This window comes from Diabrotica virgifera, chromosome 1 (assembly GCF_917563875.1).
Source record: "Diabrotica virgifera virgifera chromosome 1, PGI_DIABVI_V3a".
Taxonomy (NCBI): Eukaryota; Metazoa; Arthropoda; class Insecta; order Coleoptera; family Chrysomelidae; genus Diabrotica; species Diabrotica virgifera.
The window spans coordinates 19,647,733-19,673,581 of NC_065443.1; the positions used below are offsets into that span (position 1 = coordinate 19,647,733).

General features: G+C 33.5%; 1 protein-coding gene across 1 annotated transcript in view; it reads left to right on the top strand.

Annotated features, from left to right (window-relative positions):
- The window catches only part of LOC114324605 (transforming growth factor-beta-induced protein ig-h3), a 237,105-nt gene that overhangs the window by 203,453 nt on the left and 7,803 nt on the right, over positions 1-25,849 (top strand). Inside the window, exons 4-5 of the mRNA XM_028272471.2 lie at positions 12,604-12,813; positions 19,162-19,647. Coding sequence (XP_028128272.1) covers positions 12,604-12,813; positions 19,162-19,647 — 696 coding nt within the window. The remainder of the gene's footprint in view (positions 1-12,603; positions 12,814-19,161; positions 19,648-25,849) is intronic.

Consider the following 25,849-nt stretch of genomic DNA (forward strand, 5'->3'; position numbering starts at 1 on the left):
TTTTTTAACCGTAACTTTTTTATTTTTTATCTTAAAAAGTTTTGTAAAAAAGAACTTTGTAGGTTTTTACAAGATCTATAAGCCTATTAATATTAAATCTTTTCAAAATTCGGTCTCAAAAAGAGATGACTTTGAAAGGGTCGGTAAAGGTGGTTTTTGCATGTTATTACAAGTTTTAATTGTCAATAGCTCACTCAATTTTTGCCGTAAAAAAATTTTTTGCAAACCAGGTTCTTGGGATATAAATAAGCTGCAATTTCATGTTTAAATATTTTTTCGTATCCCTGATGCTAATCTTTCTACTCTGAAGAAAAGGCCATTTGTTTCCAAAACTATAAAAATTCGTTATTCGCCTTTAACTCCATTTTTTTTAAATAATCATTCTAAGCCAGTCAAACTTCTATAACCTATTAATAGTACATAAATGAAGAAGACCAAATAAGGTTAATGACTAATTTTAATTAGGGTGGTGATTAGGAAGTTGCTTCCGATCACTTTTTCGCTGAAAAAAAATAGGGGCTGACATTCTTTCCATTGTGTCACTTAATTTTTAAGCTATAGACTTTTTTATTTCTGGAGATAGATATTTTTAAATACTTTAAATTAGTTTGAACAAGTTATCCTCGAAAAATGCATAGTTTTCCCGTCTTTTGACTTTGAAACTACAATATTTAGCATTTGACAAAGAAGAGCTAACATATAATAAAGTATAGCTGGACTACTATTGGTCTTAAAGAAAATAAAAAAAAAGGTTTTTGTTTATTTTCTCAAAAGGTGCATTTTTGTTAAGTTAAGTTGTTTTGATAAAACCAAAACTTTTGGAGTTATTAGCAGAAAATTTATTAAAAACATTGATTTTTTCGTAATAAAACTAACACATTCGAGAGCGAATAAATCGTAAACTATTAATTTTATCAAAAAAATGTATAGAACGTTTTTTGCTTAGAATGAATGTTTTTACCAACTTTTGCGGTCAAAATATAATAAAAAATTTCCACACAATCGATCCAATCTGTAAAAATTGTGAGGTTTTGTCCTATTTTAAACTTCATTACTTGGACTAATAGAAAACATGTAGAAGGGAGGCTTTAAATGTGCACTTTTCTCTCTTTAGCTATAAATATAAAATGCTTATTATTTATTAGTAAAAAATTGTTCGGTCACATAATTATCGTCGAGTACATCTCCTAATTTTCCAATTTTCGTACCAATTCGTTAACTTCGAGAAAAATAAAATGATCAGAAAATAGAAGTAGATTAATGACTCTCTTCTGAAGTTTTATGTGATTATCGGAAAAAGGAAAAGACGGAACGTTGAGCGACATCCGGAACAAGTAACGCAATAACAAGAGCATCTGGCCTATAAGTCGGGATGTGATGGAATTTGCGAGATGTTATTTTGAAACGGTATTTTTTTCCAAAATATAACAATGTTAATAATTTGCTAACAATTTATATTTTTGTTAAAGCGAGATTGAAATGGTTATACTTTGATTCTCTAATACAGCGATTCTCAACCTTTTTTAGTGATGTTACCACCTACAGTTATTTTTATTATTTTTGGTACCACCTATATTTTTAAATTGTATTATCAATACTTACTAAGTACTACTATTTTAATTTTTTCTGTGTTTTGTGTACCACCGCCAATAATGATATGTACCACCAGTGGTACATGTACCACAGATTGAGAACCTCTGCTCTAATATACAGGATGGGCCAATGAAAACAGTCCACTCGATATTTGGCAGTACAGTAGAACACCGATAAGTCTGCCCTCGATAACCAGGAAGTCCGGCTAACCCGGAGATTTTAATCAGATAAACATTTTGATTTTCAGTACATATTTTGTATTTTGACAACGACACCCGATCTGGGCGTCGAAATGTTAATAAAATTATTTTTTAAATTCAATTGTGGCTTATTTTCCATCAAAATAGTTAATTATCAGATAAATATTTCAACAATAAAAATGTATGTATGTAATATAATATTTGAGAGATAATGTGTATTTGTGTAATTTGAACTATGCGATAGTAAAAATGACTCATGGCACACGCCGGCAGAAACAACAGGCACCTGTCTGTAGTATTCCTTTATTTTTTATTTCAAACTGTGTTAGCATTGTTTAAGAAAGACTATGTAGGTATTTAAAAAATTCTTTTTAATCAATGGTCTTAGTTTTCACTGTTCGTAATACATACTAACAAAACATCGTTCCGATTGTGACTGTATGAATACAGTATTGTATTGTTCGCTTCCGTTTGCTTAGGTTTGTATTGTGTTTGCGTGCATTTAAAAATATTTATATACAGAGTGGCCCAAAAGTCTGGAAACGGCCAATTATCTCGTAAATTGCTAGTCATAATTGTACAAAATTTGAGGTACACCTATTTTGGGATGCGCAGATTCCATATTTGATATTTGCAATGTTGCCAGATTTGCCGTTTTTCTTATATTATTAGTAACTTTGGTTTTTCAAATTCATCACCCTGTATATTCAGTTATTATTGGAATCTCCTATTCAATACGAGTTCAACCATATGTTACACTTATGATTTTATGTACATATATGTACAATATTTCATGTTATTTCAATTCTAACGGAGATTATCTGTAAGTACCTATACCGTATTTTATTAATTTTTACCATATTCTTGGGCTAACCCAGATTTTCGATAACCCGGATTGGCCGCGGTCCCGATTAATCCGAGTTATCGAGGTTCCACTGTATTTATTATTGTCCGTTTTGTATATCGGTAGAAATATATTTTTCTTCCAGTCTTCCGGGATTTTCTTTCTCTGTTCTCCATGCTTCTCTGCATATCTATAATAGCCAGTCCTCTCCGTTGTCTCCCATCCATTTAATCATTTCTGGATCTATTTGGTCCTCTCCTGTCGCTTTTCCAATTTTAACATTTTTTATAGCCTCTGCTAGTTCTTCCTTTCTTATATTCTCTAATTCCTTTTCCTCTCTCACTTCTGGTCTCTTTCCTCCTGCTTGATTTCTTTCTGCTTCTTCATGTTTGAGTTTATTTACGTAGTATTGTTACCATACTTCTAATATTTATGTAGTCTTTCCTACTAAAATCTTTATACGATTCCAGAATGTTCTGTTAGCTGTTTTATAATTTGTTTCCAATTCTATTTTGAATTCTTCCCAGCTCAACTTTTCCGCTTCCCTTACTGCTGTCTTTGCTCTATTACGTTTTTCTATATATTCTGCTTTGTTATTTTCATCTCTACACTATTGATATTTTTTCGAGGCTTGCTTTTTCTCATTTATTATTTTCTTTATTTCTTGACTCCACCATTCTGTTCTCTTTTGATATATTGTTATGCTCTACTTTATTTAGATTGATTAGCAAATTCTTAATTTAATTATTTAATCAATTACTTTAATCACTGCCTATGTGAAACAAAACTAAATTCAAATTAACTATTCCAATAAATTTTATTTTTAGGACCAATTTTGTATTTACAATACCTATGATTTGTGGCTTCTAGTATTTCTAGTTGCTTACTTCTTCCATAATGGAACAGGGAAATTAAAAACATTCAATATCATATAAATGTAATATATGATTCATTTACCAAATAAGCCGTGTACATATGATTTAAAAAAATACTAAATTTTACTTTGTTGCAACAATTTCTTACTTAATAAATCAAACTTTAATTCTGATATCTCTTTGTTTTAACAAAAAAAATTATTTAAATAAATTATTATTTTCTCATACTAAATTTAATAAAATTTCCTTTTCTTCATTTGAATTGAATTCTTAAATTTTAAATGACTAACTGCGTTATAGTAATGTTCAACAAACAAATAAGGAAATATGGTTCTGATATAAACAAATTCTCTCTATTCCGACAAATAATTTGACTAACCTTTTTGTTTCTTCACTTCCTCTTTTTTCGGATTGCGTGGTCCTCGATTCTCCCAACGTACGCTCTGGATGTTGCGAAAAGGTCCCTCTCGTCCAAACTGCTTCCAAAACAAACACACAGGACTTGCTCGAATTCTCTTACTCAATTTTCTCCTTGCTCGATATCTTGTGCAAATAGATATCAATCAGCTACTCGTTCTAGACAAAACAAAGGAATCTCCCTCGGACTAGGAAATTAACTTTTCAACCGGTCGACAATTTGGTTTCAACTTGATTCTGCTCGCAAAGGCCGATCACACCACATTACACTGATTTCTCACTTTTGAAAACTCGACTGCTCTCTTCAGATATCCATTACACAGTGACCCTCTTTTCTCTCGCAAATTGAGACTCCAACTTTCTTATCCCTTCTACCGATCTTTGCCACCCAGTCAAAAACACGCCTCTCTCAAAACCTTTCATACCCATTTCTCAAGAACCAAATATTTTTCTATATAACATTCCAATTTGTCAAATTTTAAGAAATATCATACTTAGTTTTTTCCTACATACTACTTTTACTACTACAAACTAAAACAAAGTGTTTACCATCATTTAACCTTCCCGGAAACATTTTAAAAATATTATTGTTCTCGCCAAACGATATGTCCACTTTCTAATCCCGAATTGTTTGTTAGTGTACCCATTCACTTCGTCGGATCATTATCACTAATCGTTTTCACTTTCCCGAAACACTGTTTAATAGCTAAATTAGATTGGGATGAGAATCTATGATCTAATGGTCTTTGATATAAATTTAATTTTCTTTTTAAATGATGAACTATAATTTTTTTGAATTTTTTTAAAAAAACAATTCTACAACAATATATTTTATTAACTTTTTTCCGAAAATTTCCTCTGTTGTATATAGTGTGTCTTTTAGTACTTTCCATCTTTTTTCTATATCAAATTGTTATCTTTCCAGCTCTATTCTTTCCAATTCCTCATCTATTTCTTGCTTATAGTCACTTTTCTCTTTCTTTTTTTTTAATATTTATCTCAGTGCATGTAATCAGCTGTGGATAAAATCGTATATAAGAGAACAAGAACAAACGTATAACCCTATTAATACAAGTCAGTCTAATATATGACACATCATCGTCATTCTCTTTGCCTTATCCCTATGCGGGGTCGGCTTCCCTAATTGCATTTCTCCACACAATTCTATCTTGTGTCATATCAATGTTAATCCCCTTTACCAACATATCCTGCCTTACCGTCTCCCCCAGGTCTTCTTTGGTCTTCCTCTCCTACTCCCTCCAGGAATCTGCACTTTAGCTATTCTTCGTATTGGGTGATTAACGTCTCAATGTTGAACATGACCAAACCATCTTCACCTATAGTCTCTCATTTTGGCATCAATTGGTGCCACACCTAGACTTCCTCTAATATATTCATTTCTAATTTTATCCTTCTTTGTCACTCCACTCATCCATCTAAGCATTCTCATTTTCGCCATATGCATTCGTTGTTCCTCTTTCTTTTTCACTGCCCAACATTCAGTTCCGTACATCATAGCCGGTCTTATCGCTGTTTTATAGAATTTTCCCTAGTTTTTGTCCTACTAAGTTTTAAACCTTTTTCCTCCAGAGCTTGTCTCCACTCTTCCAGTTCTTGTTCTAAGTCTCTTTCACTATTTACTATTAACACTACATCATCAGCATACATTAGGCACCATGGAATGTTACCCTGTAGTTTCGCTGTTATCTGGTCCAAAACTAATGAGAATAAATAAGGGCTAAGCACCGAGCCTTGGTGCAATCCTACTTTCACGTGAAATTTATCAGTCTCTCCCACACCTGTCCTAACACTAGTCGTTACTCCCTCATACATATCTCTCACAATCTTTACATATTCGCCAGGGACTCCTTTCTTATTGAGTGCCCACCACAGAATCTCTCGAGAAACTCTATCATATGCTTTGTCAAGATCAATGAATACCATATGAGCGTTGGTCTCTTTATTCCTGTATTTTTCCGTCAGTTGCCTTACAGTGAAAATTGCATGTGTTGTTGATCTGCCCTGCATAAAGCCAAACTGATTATCGGATGTTTCGGTTTCTTCACGTATCCGTCTATTAATTACTCTCTCCCATATTTTCATGTTGTGGTTAAGTAGTTTTATAGCCCTGTAGTCTAATATATGACATATATTAGACTGAAAAAGGAAACGTCACTATTTATCACTGTAAAAGTTCAATAATTTCTTTCACAGTTATCCGAGAAACACAATATTCCCATCCCAATATGAATGGCCCACGCTTCTCACAAATCCGTCGAAGCCAAGGCAATTTCATTACGGAAAATTACTTGTAGAGCACGAGACAAACAATCTTTTTTATTATCACTTGAGCGGAAGTGCGACATCTCGTTAATTCTCCCGAAAAACGTCCAAATTTAACTCAAATAGCTTATTCGCGAAATCCCATAGTGACATTTCGTTACATTACTTTTTTCGAGATCTGGAAGCAATAAAATTTAAAATTGGATTTGCTTAAATAATTGCGGAAACGAAGAACTCGAGTTCTGTGATGTTTCAAGTGTTTATACAAAGCTGGACAAAAGGCTTTAAAAACCTCTTTACGTAAACAGTTGGTGTTGCATTCCAGAAGGTTTTATTTAGTTTTGACTTAATTCTGTTTAAAGTGGCGAATATCCTAATCTCAATTTGTTTTATTAGCCTAAATTACGGCAATATTTTAAGAATATTAGCTAATAGCTTTTAACGGCTAGTTCTTTTTGGATACTCTCATAATCAAAACATCGACAACTATACACACAGCTACCCATACAGCAATTCCGGATAGGAGATGGCACCAACCGCTCGCTGCGGCTGCATATTTACCCACGAAGCATTTCTTTAATACAGAGTTCCTTTGCCCCGGCAGGTTCCGACTCAATCGGTCGCATAACTGCAGTTTGAGTTCCTTTTCCGTTCAGTACACTGCGTGGAACTGCCTTTATGATCATCGGCTTTCTTCTTAAATACAGTCTCGGCTGCCCATCACTCCTTGTATCCATCGAAATGGGGAACTTAGTGGGATTGCGATGGTATCGATGCGCGTTCGATCCTCTGCTGACGAGCTGCTAAATGTCGGGTTGAAGGCAAATCGTTACACCCCCTTCGCTTTGGAAATAAAAAAAAAAATGTAGCATACATATTTTTTGCCTGTATTCTACACGGCTTGGACTCATCAACGGCTTGATCTTTGTCGGTTCTTCGTTGCTTCGTAAACTGGTCCTTATTATTATGAATCTTCGCCATTGACACATTGACTAAGATTTATCATTAGTTAAAATATATCCAATAGAATTTTCTGAATTATAAAATGTAGCTGGTACGTTCCATGTCAAATCACTCAGGCAAAAACTTTTGGATCTCCGATTTTTCTGAACCTTGAAGATATTTAAGGTCAAAAATTCTTCTTCTTCTTTTTTTTTCTCAACATGTTATTTTATGCAATTTTACAGTGATTTGGTATTTATTTAAACAAATTTGCATTTTCTATCGTAAAGTATCAATAGAAAAATAATATTTTATTAGAAGAGACTCAAAAATGTCATTTATGGCAATATAAAAAGTTATTTTGATTCAAAACAAGTTTTTGATCATATTTTATAGTTTAGAAAACGTTAAAATACCGTTTTTTACATTTTCCTCCATTCCCAAAATTCATCATACTCGATTGGGCTAAAAATTTGCCCACAGATAGCCAAAACATAGGACTTTAAGTGGTTAGAAGGATTTGAATTATATTACAATACCTACCAAAAAAGTTACATGCAATATTATCAGACTCAAAAGTATATTAGTCCAGTCGGAATAGCATTTGACCTTGCATGCCGAGCTGCCTAAAATTATATTTTTCTAATCTTTAGGGGGGTCAATAGTAGACAATTTAAAATCGCGAATGAATTCTTCCGTTACGTTAGCCGCTATCTGGATTTTAAAGGAGAACTGTTTTTGCTCAATATCTCCGCCACTTTTAACTTTTCGACAAAAATGGTAGGAACTGAAATTGTTCTAAATAAATCGTATTTAAAATTATTACAATTTCTTTTTAACAATTTTTGTCTTGAGGTTGATATTTTTCAGAGTTAATTGTACTTACAGTAGACGTCTATATTTTTGACTATGATATTGCATGTAACTTTTTTGGTATTGTAATATAATTCAAATCCTTCTAATCACTTAAAGTCCTATGTTTTGGCTATCTGTGGGCAAATTTTCAGCCAAATCGATGTTGATGAATTTTGGGAATGGAGGAAAATGTAAAAAACGGTATTTTAACGTATTCTACACTATAAAATTTGATCAAAAACTTGTTTTGAATCAAAATAACTTTTTATATTGCCTTATATGTAATGACATGTTCGAGTCCCATCTATTAAAATAATATTTTTTCCATTGATACTTTACGATAGAAAATGCAAATTTGTTTAAATAAATACCAAATCACAGTAAAATCGCTTAAAATAGCATTTTGAGAAAAAAGAGAAGAAGAAGAAGAAGAAGAAGAAGAAGAGGAAGAAGAAGAAGAAGAAGAAGAAGAAGAAGAAGAAGAAGAAGAAGAAGAAGAAGAAGAAGAAGAAGAAGAAGGAGAAGACAATTCGACCTTAAATGTTTTATTTCTACATCCCGCAGATGTTACATACCAATTTTCAGACAAATCAGAGATCCAAAAGTTTTTTTGATCCAAAATTGAGTGATTTGAAATGGAATCACCCACCTACATTAATAAATTTTTGTAACAGAGGTATTTAATTTTCCAATAGTTTCATTGACTACGGTACAAAATCTATGCTACGTTATTTTATCTGAGTAAATAAATCGATTTCTAGATGTAGTGTATCAGCTTTACATTATTATTTGCCAAGTAGACTTAATTAGAAGTTTCACTCAGTTTATATGACATATTTCATTTTCTAGCGACCACCTAGAGCTGCAAGAAATTGTTATTTCCTTCCTACGGTAATTAAGATCTCGTCAAATCAACTTCAAAAATAAAAAGATAAAATAGATCTTTAAAATTTCTGATATAATTGGTTTAATTATTAGAAGTGTCTGACAATTTAAAGATATTTTTTGTTGAGTTGGTTGAAAAGTTATGTATAATAATGGAGGTGGTTATAACACATTCCAAGAAACAATACTACGGTTCACTTGTTGTTGCTTTACCAATAGGGTAAATAAATAGATAAATATAAGTCAACAAGAAGCACTATAAGGAATTGTTCGCAAATGTAGGTCCATTTTGAAAAGGTCAAAAGAAAAAAGAAAAACAAATAACGATTCCTAATCTCTGTGAAACCACAAATTGTAAAAACAATAGTTATTTATGTACCAAGTCAGTAAAGTGACTCTTTATCGAACGAGTGTGATATTAGGAGAAGAGCGAGCGTAGCGAGCGAGGCGAGTAACAGACGAGTTCGATAAGGAGTCTTTACTGGCGTGGTGCATACAAAATTTTATCGCCAACATATATTTTTTAAATTTAGTGTCGTCCGAACCACTGGGGTTATAAACGACAACAATGGAAAATACATATTAAAAATAAAAAGAGATTGTAATATTAAGTAAATACATATGTACTAACAAAAAGTATACCTATTTCCGTTAAAAACTGTATGATATTGTTGATATTTGTATTGTCTCTAAGAAGCTCAGATATATCTCTGGGAAGGTTGAGTTTACTTATCGTTTGCTGGTATATTTGACAATCGGTTAAGATATGTTTTATTGATATAAAATAATATTTGCCAATATATTTAATTTGATATTGGTTTTAACACTTCTTGCAATTTACAATTTAAGAACTTTCTAAATTTTAGACGTCATAAGAATTTCATGACAGTGATGACAGATAACTTGCAAGATGGCCGCTTTCTGTTTTTAATCGATAGTTATCAATATTGAATAATTACTAAATCGGTAAAGTTGTAAATTATTTTATATGAATATAATTACAAAATACTACAGAATTTCACTTTTTGGCATCAATTTAATTGATAATATCGCAAATTACGTACAATATTTTTAATAATTAAAGTAAATAAATTGTAAGTCCAGTCAAATACTCGCCATTCGATTACTGCCATCGACCACTTACATTCAATCTCGGTTAATTTGATTAATCGCGGCAGGTAAAGTAAAATTTTTCTTTCAGTACAATAAAGTGTTACTTTACTGCCGTAAATGAGGGCCAATGAGTACAATAATGAATGACTTTAGTGACGGTTGGCGATAATATTCATTTATTTAATAAAATCCGGTACTCGTTTCGACATCACTGTCACCATCAGCTTTCTAAAACAGGATAAACTAAATCTGAAATGCGTAAATCCAACTCACGGTACTGCGATGTCGTTCGACAAAATCGTCGATTATATCAACTCTGAGTACTGCAGCAGACAAGCCAGTCTCTCTGTGGTCAAATTGTACGATTTTGTTGGATGCACGGTCACACACGATCAAAATTTTTACCAATTTGTCGAATTCGACAAAATATAACGACGCGACGCCACAGTACCTTGAGTGGCCGGCTTAAGAATATACAACTTTAGGAACGAACTCAGTGTATTGAGAACTCTAGTCAACATTTATGATCAAATTAAAAAACGCGCTATAAACCTGGTACCCGTGTTGAGCGGACCTCCCCCCCCCCCCCACTTGCAAAAATTAAAAAACAAATAGCGATTTATGAGCTATTTATCAGCTCTCATATTCCGCAAATTAAAAATTTTGAGCTCGTTACCCTGGGCAGGAATTTAATATTTTAGTGCGGGGGCTGAGTCAGTCCCCCCCCCACTACTTTAAAATAGGAATATTGAATCGATCTTTACGGCAGAATTACGAGCTATTTATGAGCTCTCGAAGTGACATATATTGTATTTTTGAGCTCATTCCCTTCACCCCCTAACAACCCTTTAATTGATTTAACTTCAGAGAAAGATGCTGGGAAAAATTAAAATACATCGTATCGCGGATATAATTCGTATAGCTTATATATTCTAACAATAAACTTTTAAATCACGCGCATTTCGATGATTGAGCTGCAACCCCTTCGCAATAAAACCTTCCCGGCTTAAGAGAGAGTTGTGATTAAAATGATTTAAATTCATTATTTGGCGACTACATATCGTTTAATAATTTATGAGCACCCAAAATACGCGCATTTACATCATTAAATTGTAATTTCTTTTGTATAGTGCAGTCACTGAAGGTAAAAATCAACCATTACCTTCAATTTCGGTGAAACTTCATCAATTTTCACGAAAATTGGTAAGTGGTTAGAGGATACCTCAAGAAATAAAGGTGACATGGTGCCATTTTGCGGTTTTACCCCGGGAGTGAATACCACCCCTTCTCGGGGGTGAAAATTGTTTTATTAAAAATAACTTCACAAATCGATCGAAAGACAAATTATAAGCAAAATTTGTTATATAAAGTTATTTAAATAAATCAATACTTTTTGAGTTATTAAAGATCAAAGATTTTAATTTTTCGTAAAAAATGCCTCTTTTAAAGCAGTTATTCGTAAATCACTCAAAAACTGTAAGATTTTTACGAAAAAGTAATCGTTATGAAAATTGCGGCTAATTAAACATTGAATAAACTCCTTGCTTGAAAAACCTTTTAATATTAATAATTCAAAGTGAGTTACATATTATAGGCAATTAAATGTATATTTTTTTATGTAAGTGAGTACTAAAATCTAAATAGGTATTCAAACAACTTTATATAACAAATTTTGCTTATAATTTGTCCTTCGATCGATTTTTGAAGTTATTTTTAATAAAATTATTTTCACCCCCGAGGAGGGGTGGTATCCACCCTCAGGGTAAAAGCGCAAGGTGGCACCATGTCACCTTTATTTCTTGAGGTATCCTCTACCCACCCACCAATTTTCGTGAAAATTGATAAAGGTTCACCGAAATTAAAGGTAATAGTTGATTTTTACCTTCAGTGATTGTACTACACAGAAGAAATTACAATTTAATAATCTAAGTGATCGTATTTTGGGGCCCATAAATTATTAAACGATATGTAGTCGCCAAATAATGAATTTAAATCATTTTAAGTACAACTCCCTCTTAAGCCGGGAAGATGGGGTGGTTTTCTTGCGAATGGGTTGTAGCTCAATAATCGAAATGCGCGTAATTTAAAAGTTTATTCTTAGAATATATAAGCTATACGAGTTATATCCGCAATACGACGTATTTTAATTTTTCTCAGCATTTTTCTCTTAAGTTAAATCAATTAAAGGGTTGTTTGGGGGGTGAAGGAGATGAGCACAAAAATCGAAATTATGTCACTTCGAGAGCTCATAAATAGCTCGTAATTCTGCTGTAAAGATCGATTCAATATCCCTATTTTTAAGTAGACTCAGCCCCCCCCCCCCCCCCACTAAAATATTAAATTCCTGCCCAGGCTAACGAGCTCAAAATTTTTAATTTGCGGAATATGAGAGCTCGTAAATAGCTCATAAATCAGCGCTATTTGTCTTTTAATTTTTGCAAGTGGGGGGGCAGCTCAAGACGGGTAAGTCTGATACTACATACCTGTTGAAAAATTAGAAAAATAGAATTTTTTTGAGCGGGCACTTGGCAGTCATTACGATATATATTTGTTTTTCTGTTATCTACTAATCTAATGTGTGTTTTCTTTTTTGTAGATGAAGAATATACCGTTTTCGTACCGACTGACCACGCTTTCCAAAGGTGGCACCCAATTGATTGGGGGTTTTATCCATTTAGTGTCCCCGAATTTACAGAGAGTGTAATTGTTAACCATTTTGTTAAAGGTAGATTAAAACAAGAACTTATTAAGGACGGAGAAGTTATCAAAACAATCGGAGGAAAGGAAATTGTGTTTAGGAAAACACGTAAGTAGTTTTGTTGTTTTAACCCGGGAGCAGAAAAAATTTAACATTTTACCCTTTTCTGTGATAACTTGATGAAAAATTTTTCAACATAACTTTCCACTCGTAAGTGCCTCGAGGAAGATTGTAATAATGCGTGGAAATTTTTTTTAATTAAAAAAAATTTATTACCTATTTTATTTTATTTTTTTGTGGAATTTATGGCTTTGGTGAGAACCAATTAGCTTTAAAATTGTTAAAAATAAATATTTTTAGCATAACAAGTAAATAAAACATTATAAAATAGAAATTTGTTTTAAATTCGTATTGTATTTTTTCGTAAAAAAAAAGTTGATTAATAGCAAGCTGAAAATTTCTTAACAGCTTAACGGTGTCTAGTCGGACAAACTTTGATGTATGGGAACATTGGAACAGGGGAAGTTTTAATTGTGGAACCGTTTAAAAATTTTGAACGGCAGATTACGAAAACTCCCATGTATTTTGTCGGACAGAACATCCAATTGATTTGTTATCCTTTCATTAAACTCTCATGCAAAAATCAGACTGCTATTACTAACCAACATGATTCCTGTCATTTGACATATTCTTCGTGTTCCACTCATTAAAATATCCAGTTGGTGATAAACACCAGTCTGATTTTTACATGAGAATTTAATGAAATGGGAACAAATCAATTGGAAGTTCTGTCCGACAAAATACATGGAACGTTTTCGTAGTCTGACGTTCCAAATGTTTCAGCTGTTCCACAATTAAAACTTCCCCTGTTCCAGTGTTCCCATACATCAAAGTTTGTCAGACTAGACACCGTTAAGCTATTAACAAATTTTCAGCTTGCTATTAATCAACTTTTTTTGGCACGCGGGATCCAGGTCTAAATGTTTTATTGTTTTCTTTCTTTCTTTGCCTTTATAATGCAATCAGTTCTTACAAGAACCATAAGTAGGCGAAAGGCGGGCAAAACGGGGTAGCTGCCTAAAACGGGGTACCCCTTTTTTTCAATATCACTCGCTCCATCTATACGACGTTAATGAAATTATATTATAGACGCCTGTTTACGGCTTCTGTCATAAAGCAGATATAACTAGCTGTTAGTCGATTGTTGTAAACAGTACATGTGCGTTTTTAGTTAACCAAGTTATAATATCGGCCGAAAAATAATCCATCGTTAGTATTACTAAACCAATTTATTATTTATTATCATTACTTCCAACTAACAGTAAATGTGTTCTAGAGTATTCATTTGCCATTATGTTGAAAAATAAAAACTTGCAATAATTTAAACAGGTCCCCAGACAGCACAAGTACGTTTTATGGACATCCAATGGACGTACATCTGTGTACATTGGAACGTCCAATGGACGTCCCGATAAGGTACAATGGACATCCGATGGACGTCCAACGAATGTCCAGAGTTCACAAAATTGGACGTCCATAGAACGTCCGCTACAAACGTACATTGTACGTTGTATTGAAGCTTTCAGTGTACACCTTATGTACATTCAATGTACGTCTTATGGACATTTGTAGGGCACTTTTCAGAAAGAAATCTGGTATCTATAATTTTGTGAATACATAGCAAAAAGCCTTTATAGGAAATAGTTCCTTATAATACTAAACTTATACTTAAAAATATTACACAAAAGACCTTTTTATTTCTCTTTACTATAACTTCATTTTAATATATACTTTATTATAGGAACTAGGAACTTCATTAATGCACGACTGCACTTGCACGATAAACAGAAAACACAAATATATCACAGGATGTATTTTCATAAAAACGAGATTCAGATAATGACGCCCTAGGATAAGCATGCACATTAAAAGAGGTTTAATCTCTATTCTGTTTCTGTTCCAAACTATTTTTAGAGTCAGTACCGTTGTTGTATATTACAAGCGCGTTTGCCATTCTGTGAATTATCATAAATAAACCATCCTTCAGTATTCCACAACAATTAACAGCGATAATCCCCTAAAAGTACCTGTATAATACTACCTTTCACGACCGATAGCGCGAAGAGCGACAACGTTGTCAAGAAGATTCTCATTTAGTTTGTATTGGGACTTAATATAATAGTTGCGTTTTGTGTAAAATATCCATGGACCACAAATGGATGTCCAATGTACGTTGAAATCCAACGTCCAATGGACGTCCCGTAATGTACGTACATAGTACGTCCAGTTTTGGTCCATGGACGTTTGGACTTTAAATGTACGTTATATGGACGTACATCGGACGTTGTGTGCTATATGGGTCAAAATCTCAAAATCTGCTCTTTGGGCAAAATGGGGGTACCAATCGGTAGGGTAAAATGGGGTACCTGGTTTACCATACCTATTGGTAGTCTTTACCCTTTTAACCATACCAAGTAAGATAGCCGATGATCAAACCAAATCACAGAAGAGTAAAAAATTGCAATTGTAAAAAAACTAAAAAAGTAGAGTCAGATTCAGAAGGCGAAGATAATGACTCCGACTGGTTCTGCGGAAACTTTTATTCAAGTTCCACAGAAGGATGGATCAGCTGATCCAGTTGCCATAAATGGGCTTAAAATTCATGTACAAGTGTTGAAGATGAGGATGATGAAGCAGTACTTATATGCGAATTTTGTCAATAGGTTTCCTTGCTTTCAATTTGGTACCCCATTTTACCCTATACGACGGGCCCCATTTTACCCTTTCTGTTTTTCATATAATAAAAAAACTTTTACTTTTTTTAACTTTAAATTATATTAATAAATAGTTACTACTATAACAATGATATTTGTCTTATTATTAGACCTTAAAAGTTACATATTTTTTTTTAAATCCCAATTTAAACCTTAAGTACCCCATTTTGCCCGCCTTTCCCCTACGTTTATTCGGTTACATATAAGCCAGAAGATAAATATGTATTTCAATAAAAATTAGTATTTTAATCTAATGGTTCTTATTTCCAAAATAATAAATTTATTGGTCTGTTGGTAATTACCGTGTTGGGCATCACAATTGTTGACTACTGTTGAATACAATTAAAGGTATCGTATTCAGATGGTTCATCAATCGTTTAAGATATTGCGTGCATAATTTATTGATTATCAAAAAGCATTTGACTTCATTAACCATCAAAAGATGATCGAAATTCTGAGAACAACAAACTGTAATTTATGAACAAGACTTACGAATTATCTCATGAACTCTGTTGGTACCAAACAGCAACAATTGAAATAGAGGTCACAATGTCCGAAGGTATACGAGTCGGACGGGATTGTGTAATCGGAATCTATATTCAGAGAAGCGTTAGACAAGGTCCAAGGTGGAATCAAGATTAACGGAACCAGCATACATAGCATCTGGTACGCTGGTTACACCGTAATAGCATACAACGTACAAGACTTACAACCTATATAATCAATGCGGTAGTTCGTCAAAGCATAATGTTAGGTTTACATCTAAACGTTTCCAAAACTAAGAAAAATAAGGAAAGGTAACTTCCATAAAATATTTGGGAGCAAATATCAAAAGCTAGTATAACCCAAAAAGAAATCCTATCAGGAATCGACCAAGCGTGAAAAACACTTATGATGATAAAACATTTTTTAGAAGATCAGGCCTTAGTCTAGAGCTCAGAATCTGAATGATCAGATATTACGTTTTGTCTGTCTTGCTCTATGGCTGTGAAAGTTGGACAATGGACTCTGAATTCTCATTTTTCTCATTCCTTACTCTGTCGACTCAGCCTATTATTACTGCTCTATGCATACTTATTTTATTCAATAGTTCTTGTTTTCTTATAATTATTCATCCTAATGATGTAGGTAGCGACCATAGCCTAGTATTATGTAAAATAGGAATCATTATGAAATATTTCACACCTAAGAGGGCAGCACCAACACAAACAAAAATCAAAGTCGAAGGACTACATACGGAATCCACGGAATACTTATACAGGAAAAGAATATCAGAGAAGATTGCTGAGAATGGAATATTAGAAAAATAACATCGATGAAAGCTGGCAAAAACTCAAAAATAACATAATCGACGCTGCAACAGAATCACTTGGAGAGAGAAAAGTAACGAATACTCACATATTAAAGAAGAAAACCCCCTTGGTTTAGAGAGGAAAATAAGATAAAATGCGAAGAAAAGAAGAAAGCCTTTTTACAATACAGAACAAAACAAACACAACAGGCATACAACCACTATAAACGAATCAGAAACGGAACAAATACTTTAGTGAGACAAATAAAAAGGCAGCACTGGCAGAGTTTCTCAAAACAGATGGAACACGACTTCTACGGAACACAAAAAGAAGTATGGAGAATGATCAGGGGGCAAAGAAAGGAGATGAACGAATTAAACACATTCAGAAGCAAACATGGGCAGACTACTTCCGATCTCTATTTGCTAAACGCGAAGATAATGAACCACCAACACTTGAAGTTACGACAAACGAAGAAATAAACATCGAGGAAGGAGAGATAAAGGAAGCATTAAGAAAATTAAAAAATAGAAAATCTCCAGGAGAGGACAGAATATCGAACGAACTCCTAAAGTACGGAGGACAAGATCTAACTAAACAACTATTAAAACTAATACAAAAAATAATAGAACAAAACAGAATACCACAAGAACGGAGATCAAGTATCCTAATACCTCTCTTCAAAAAAAGAGACAAATCAGACCCGGAGAATTACAGAGAGATTAACTTATTAAACACTACATTAAAATAAACAACAAAAGTGATAACAAATAAATTGAATGAAATTATAACATTAGCAGAAGAACAACAAGGTTTTAGGTCATGCACTGACGCTATATTTATAATGAGGCAAGTTCAAGAGAAATCGTTGGAATACAACAAACCGGCATATTTATGTTTCGTGGACCTTAAGAAAGCATTTGACAGGGTCACATTATGGGACGTTATCCACTTGTTATACTCGAGAGAGGTACCTCTGGGAATAATTAAAACGATAGAAAACATCTACCAGAACAACACAATAAAAGTAAAAGTGGAAAATGAACTAACTGACCCAATTGAAGCCGGCAATGGGATAAGGCAGGGGGATTCCTTGAATCCTTTATTGTTGAGCCTGATCATGGACGAAATAAAAAAAACAGTAAGAACTAAATAAGGATACCAAATAGGAGAAAAGCAACTTCTGCTATGCGGACGATGCAATACTAATCTCTCAAAGTAAAGATGATTTACAACGTATGATGCACTAATTCAACAAAATCGCCAGAAAATTTAACATGTTAATTTCCTCAAAAAAGACAAAATGCATAGTTATAACAGCAGATCCAATAAGATGTAAGTTGGAGCTTGAAGGTCAGATAAATAGAACAAGTGATGGAGTTTAAATATCTAGGCATCACACTATCTAGCTACGGAAGGCTCGAAACAGAATCAAAAATGACATACGCGGCAGAAACACGACCCGACATAGAGAAGACAAAAAGATTGCTCGAAAGAGCGGAGATGAAAACCCTTCGAAAAATCGATGATAAGACTCTATGGGACAGAGCTAGAAGTACAGATATACGACGGAGATGCAAGCTGGATAACATTAATAACTGGGTAAGAAACAGAAGAATAGAATGAAATGACCAAATAAGCCGAATGACAACAAATAGGGTAGTCAGGACAGCGAGAGACGGTTCCCCAATAGGAAGACGATCAGTGGGAAGACCACGAAAACGATGGAACGACAACTTACTAGAGGCACATTGAAAAAACAGACAGAGTCATGTCTATACAAAAAGAAGAAGAAGAAGAATAAGCTTTTACTCAGTGTGATCTGTCGGTATATCTTCACTCGAATAGGTTTTTACTGCTTTCACTGGACTACTTTTTGTACACATAATAGTATATACCCCATTCCACGAATATACGTCTGTTTTGGATTATAGCGACAACGAATATTTTACTGTGCAAAATATGAAGAACGAAAGTAAATTGCAAATTATATTGTTGTATTGTTTATTGGAGTAATTATTAGAGCAAAATACTTTCGTACTTCTTATGTTGCACTCTAAAATATTCGTTGTCGCGATAATCCAAAACAGACGTATATTCGTGGAATACACCATAATACGTTTGGTTATGGACCACTCGTTTAGTGTATTCGCTAGTTATCTACAGATCTTTCTGTAGATTTGGTTTGAAGTTTTTGAAATTTTTATTTGCCATTACTAGTTGCTTCTATTTAGGAAGCAACTACTATTAACTTCTTATGAATCCACACCATCTGAATTCAACTGTGGTTGCGCTAGACTACATAAATACCTTTATTAATAAACGACATCACGTTTATAATTCAAAATATCTTTTAAATTAGTTTTAATTAATATCTGTTCTTTATTTAGCCAATCTTACCGTCAATGGAGCCATGCTAGTAAAGGGAGACACACCAGTCGCCAGAGGCAACATAATGTTCATAGGAGAAGTACTATTCGTCACGGAATCTATAGTGTCTAAACTCCATCAACAACACAAAGATAAAGAAACTCCCCCACTCCTAGCATTTCCTTGGTTCGGAGCTCAATTCCTTTCCCATGCCTTCCTAGCATTGGAACGAGACAAGAGATTCACGCATATCACACGGTTCCTGAACCTTGCTGACCTCGCACCGCATGTATCAGGAACGGGATATTCGTTCTTTGTTCCCACTGATACAGCGTTCGAGAAGATTGGACTGGACAAAATGCCGGACAATTATTTGTCGACTGGGGACGGATTGCAGATTTTACTTAACCACTTTGTTAAAGGAAGGTTGTACGATAGAGACCTGAGGGATGGAATCCGACTGGAGTCTTTGGGAAATAGGACCATTGAAGTGAAAAGAATGAAAGGTAAAGTATAAAAATATTTCTTAGTCATTACGAATAAACACACATACATACATACATAATCGAAAACCTCTTATGCCCGTAGGTGTACAAGCTCTCTTAAATGTTTTCTACAAATTTACGCCACTCTTTTATGTCTCTATACTGCGTTCCACGGTCACCTTTCAGTACAGACTCTTATGAAGAACAGTGTTGCCAAGAGATATTAATCTTTATATTAAATAAATTTTAAAGTATTTTTATACCTCACTTGGTCAATTAAATTTGTCAGTATGTATGAGAAATTGTGTAAGCTGTCAAAGCAAAGGGAGTTTAGCTCGGTGGTAGCGCGTTCGACCGGAGATCGAGAGAGACCTGGTTCGAATCCGTGTGTTATCTAACTTTTTTTTATTTTTAGTATTGTTTTAATAAAAATTTTTGGAAAGTAGTAAGTAAAAATTAGTTTAATCTAATACAAATAACCTGTTGAAAGTATATTTATTTCGTTGAAATCATATAATAGAAGTATAACTTCTTACGTGCGTACAAGGTACACGTGTTAAAAAGTACATTTTTAAGGCACTCATATGAATTGCAGAATGAGCGAAGCGAATTCTGCAAACTTTTACATACGTGCCTTAAAATTGTACTTTTAACACTTATATCATAAATAACTATTAAATATAATATTAATCACAGGCTAATTATAATTAATATTCAAATGATATATCTTTAATATCGTATAAATATCTTTCATAGTACCTATCTATGAATTATTTAAAAATAATAAAACCCACAGATTTTCAAATCAAGATGTTTTGGACTTCTGAAATATTCTATTTAGATGGACTTTAAGTTCGTCTGCTTAAAACCGGCAACACTGACCTGCATGGTTCCATAAGTTTTATATTGGGATATGCTGCCCACACTGCAAAGTGACTGCGGAACGCAGAATAGCTAGTTCCTTCTCCCAGTGGTTACAGGGGAGGGGGGTATTGGGTAGTGTTGCCCAAATGCAAGACCAAGACGAGACTTAGAACGTCTTGGTCTTGGTCTTGCGACAGTACACCTGGTCTTGGTCTTGGTCTTGGTATTGCGCTCCAGGTCTTGGTCTTGGTCTTGGTCTTGCAGCAAGAGTCTTGCAAGTCTCGCAGTTGCCCATTAGCCTATTACATATCTTAGAACAACGTAACAGAGTAGGTCAATTTTAAGCTTCAATATCACAGCCGTAGTAAAGACCAACCAAATTAATAAATATCTAAACAACTGACACCGGGAGGGGTTTGAACCTACGATCTATGCGATCCGTATCTATATTCCAACTAACCAAAGTTTATTAGGAACTTACGTATTTTTTCGTGTATTTGCCATTGACAATGTGTGATTTGAAAAGAATTCAATTCAGTGACAGATGTGCACAATATGAAGGGTCAGAGGGAAAAAGGATGAATGTCAATTTTTGTCATTTTGAGGTTGTTGTGCAATCTGTTAGCTTAGAAAGAGTACTATCAACGTGTGAATGGACAAGGGGAAATAAATATGATAATCGTCTTAAAATCACGTCACAAGATTGGACGCAAGGGGTAAAATCACTGAATATGTAACTTTGTTTTTCATCTGGCCCTTCATATGTTAACGCCAGTTCTCATTTTGGTACCGAATACCAAACCGAGAATTATACACTTCTCCAAGAAATTAAGACACCTCCTTAAAAATGGGCCATTTTTGATGTCTCGAATTTCCTAAACCTGTTTTCTGATTTAAGTGATTTTTTAATATTATATAGCCTTACTCTTTAATAATATCGCTGTAACAATATTGTTGCTAGAAGTTAAATTGTCGTTGTATATGTACTAGATAACTTATCGGTACTAATGAGTGTACTAATCAAACTGTGCTTTTTTCTCAAAGTTAGCTTCATCCTGGGGAATATTCTAGCATTTATAAAATACTGAAATTAAAACCCAACTACAGTCTGATATTTTTTTTTCATTTTGTTTTTTCATTCGCTAATGTTGGATAACAGTAAAGTTGAGTATTTTAACAACTAGCCATGTTTTTAAATAAGTATGGCAAATTTTAAGGGGTAATTCTAAACAAACGGGTCATGTTACCCGTATGCGCGCCAATGGTGAATATTAAATTCTTAATTGTATGTCAAAAATGCGTAATAACTACCTCTTAAAACCCACCAAATTTTATTTGCATAACTCAACCGGTTTTAGAGCAATAAATAAATCGTCAGTTTGTAAGAAAAATTTTAACACCCCCTATTTCGGAAACGAAGCATTTGCGAACATACAGTTATAATGCAAACTGTCAAATTATTTTTCGTGCAGAATTACCCCTTAAAGTTTGCCATACTTATTTAAAAACACCCTGTATTGATGAATAACATGACTAGTTAAAAAAGTACCTAACTTTTTATTATCCAACATAAGCGAATGAATCAAAAAACAAAATGTTAAGAAAACCTGAGGCTATAGTTGCGTTTTAATTTCAATATTTTATAAATGCTAGGATATTCCACAGAGTGATGCGTCTTTGAGAAAAAAAAATACTTTGATTGGTACACCCGGTGTACAATGAGAAACATGTCTAGAAACAATATTATTACAGCGATATTTATACAGAATAAGCCCATATTATTATCAAACATTAAAATCAATTAAATAAAAAATCCAATTATCAACCACTTAAATCCAACAAGTTTAGGAAATTCGAGAGACCAAAAATGACCCGTTTCTTGAAATAGTGTGTATGTCAACCAAAGAGTAACAAAAGAATAGTTGATTGATAAAACAAATGACCAATTTAATATAACTACCTACAAAAAAAAACAGCTATAAATGTCCTTTTGTTTTCCATGTATTTCACTGTAATTATTTCTTTGTTGAATTCCTCGTAGACTAAATATTTGGGTATTTGGTTACACGGTATATTTAGCCGGCATGGCATTATCTGTTATAGTATAGTCTGTCTTCTTATCGTAATCACACTCAGCAGAAAAAATATACATAATAGTCTTATTATTCTATATATCGATATAATTTGTCGTGTAGTCGTGTTTAAGTTCCTAGAAAACTAATTAAGGAAAAAAATGAACAACATACTTATTAGGTGGTATATTTTTTATGAGCATATGACATATTTTTAAAAATTTCGATACATAATAGGTCTGAATCCCGCGTATGAAAAAAAATTGATTAATAGCAAGCTGAAAATTTGTTAATAGCTTAATGGTGTCTAGTCGGATAAACTTTGATATATGGGAACACTGGAACAGGGGCAGTTTTAATTGTGGAACAGGTTAAAAATTTGGAACGGTCAGACCACGAAAACGGCATATTTATTTTGTCCGACAGAATAGATTTAAACTCTCCGAATAGAGATTAAACTCTCATGCAAAAATCAGACTGCTATTTATCACCTGTCATAATTCCTGTCATTTGACATATTCTACATGTTCCACTCATTAAAACGCCCATTTGGTGATAAATAGCAGTCTGATTTTTGCATGAGAGTTTATTCTCTGTTCGGAGAGTTTAAGTCTGTTCTGTCGGACAAAATACATGTGCCGTTTTCGTGGTCTGACCGTTCCAAATTTTTAAGCTGTTCCACAATTAAAACTTGCCCTGTTCCAGTGTTCCCATATATCAAAGTTTGTCCGACTAGACACCCTTAAGCTTTTAACAAATTTTCAGCTTGCTATTAATCAACTTTTTTTCATACGCGGGATCCAGACCTATTAATTTATGAATGGAGGTCGGCTATTCTCAAAACCTGGACAATTAATTTCAGAGCGAAGAATGTATGTTTGTTTATGGTATTGTTCGTAAGGCGCATAAGTCCAATTTTACAAAATTTTTTGCTTCTCATAGAGTACCTACCTAAGAATATACCCGAACTAATATACTTCATAAAACGACCCTCAGTTCTAATTGCAAGACGCAAGAGTCTTGCAGGCTTAGTCTTGTTCTTGCTCAAATCTTGCACGGTAAGTCTTGGTCTTGGTCTTGCTCAAATTAGGCGGTCTTGTTCTTGGTCTTGGTCTTGCTAAAACGCAAGAACAAGACCAAGACTGCAAGACCAAGACTGATTTTGGGCAACACTAGTATTGGGTTGGGTACAGAAATTTGTTTGTATTGCTTGTGAAAAAATAAGTTACATTTTCCTGCTATTCCTTATAGGTATAATTTATATATGTACTGGGAGGGGTTTTAACCCCCAAAACCCCCTCTGGGTCCGCCACTGCCTTCGCCTCATTCTATGTCTCCCCTTTTTCTTCGATAATCTCGTTTATGCTATAGTTCCATGTTTTTCTTGGTCGTCCTCTACGTTTTTTTCCAATTTTTCTCGCTTCCTATATCTTCTTCCATCTAGTTTCGTTAATTCTGATCATGTGTCCCTACCATTTCAATTTATTTTCTTCTGCTTTAACGTTTAATGATTTCGTTCCTAGTTCTTGTCTAATGTCTTCGTTTCTTCTTCTGTCTGTGCTTCTAATACCCAACACTTTACTTACTGCGTTTATTCTGGCACCAATATCCTCTTCTTGTGACCCATTATTATTCAAACATCACTAAATTACTTGAATACTTCTATCTGTTCGATTTAATTTCCTTCAACCTTCAATGTTAATGTTTATTTTTGTATTGTTTTTTGTTACTTCCATCACTTTAGTTTTATCGGTGTTTACTCTTAAGTCGTATGTTTTTAATTCTTCTGTCCCCACTGTCATGTTCCTTTGAAGAAATTGTCATTACGAATAAAATTGTTTTTAAAACTTTTCAACTTCCAGCAAATGTATTGTTTATTTGTTTGTTTAAGTATTTATGTTAGAAAGTTCGAAGCCTTATTTCCGAAGAAATAAAGAGTTCTACTGGGACCAGATTCTGGTAACTCCTGTATTGGTGCTCTCTAATACTTGTAATGTAGACGAACGACGAATTAAAGAAGCCTAGGAGAAATCTAAAATTGCATTTTACTACCTGTCTATTCATTTAGTTAAAAATTCCAACGAATCTTGGTTCCCTGTAGTTAGATAGGAGTAAACTAATATAAAATGAAAATGAGAAACAACTTATATTTCAATTCGTTTAGAGAGGACCATCATTCTCTTAAGGGGGGAGGTATGGTTTGGAATCAACATATGAAGCAAGCACATTTTTGTGAATTTTTTTCGAAGCTATGATAGAATTATTTTATTTTTAAATTAAATAAACATATTTAATTCAAAGAATATTTAAAAAAAAATCAAAATATTGAAAAATAAGTCATTGGTAATAACAAATTTTGACAGGCAGCTAAAAAAATGGATTTTGCGGTGGTCATAAGAACTCGTCACTGGATCATACGAAACAATAAATTCAAAAAGGTTTAATTAGCTTATGAGTTTCACGAGGTAACAACGTCGAGTTTTTTATTTCTAATGATTTTTGAATTTTTGGTATCACTCAGATCAGCCAAATAAGTCAAAAATACGAAATTTTTGGTAAAAATTTTGTGAAAATCAAAATATTTATTAGTGTTGAACAAAAAATAAGCATAAAACGAAAAATATCTCGACGTTGTTACCCCATGAAATGTATAAAAAAATCTATGCAAAATTTCAGGTAGATCGGTCAAGTCGTTTGTCAGTTACAATGTCCACCGCATTTAAAAAAGCATTTTTGAGAAAAATGCGTTAAAAGTTTTGACAACTGCATCTTCATTTTCTTATTTTTCTGCCAAATCGTAAAGTGATGCACATAGGTATATGTTTTTTGAATCGCGGAGTAATCTACAAAAGAGAAGGCGAACAGTTGTTTAACGTTTCTCACTACGCTCGAGCGTGCTGGCGCGTAACTGCGGCAAAGCGAGTCGAAGGTAGAAATATTCAACACGCTGTATCTCTGGCAATTTTACTCCGATCAATCTGAAATTTTTTTTTCAGAGAGTATTCTTGAAAGTATGCACTTTTATTTGAGATAATAAAAAAAATAAATATTTCAAACCATATCCCCCCCTTAAATACGTTTCACCCTCCTTAGAGATCATCGGAGAGGCTCTATGGTGTGCTCTGAACGAAAAGAGAAATAAATTTTCTCCGAATGCCAAATTAAAATAAATAATTCGATATGGTCTACTTAAAAAGTTTGAAGCTTTATTTCCGAAGAAATAAAGACTTCAACTGGGACCAGATTCTGGTAACTCCTGTATTTGTGCTTTGTAAAACTTGCAAAGC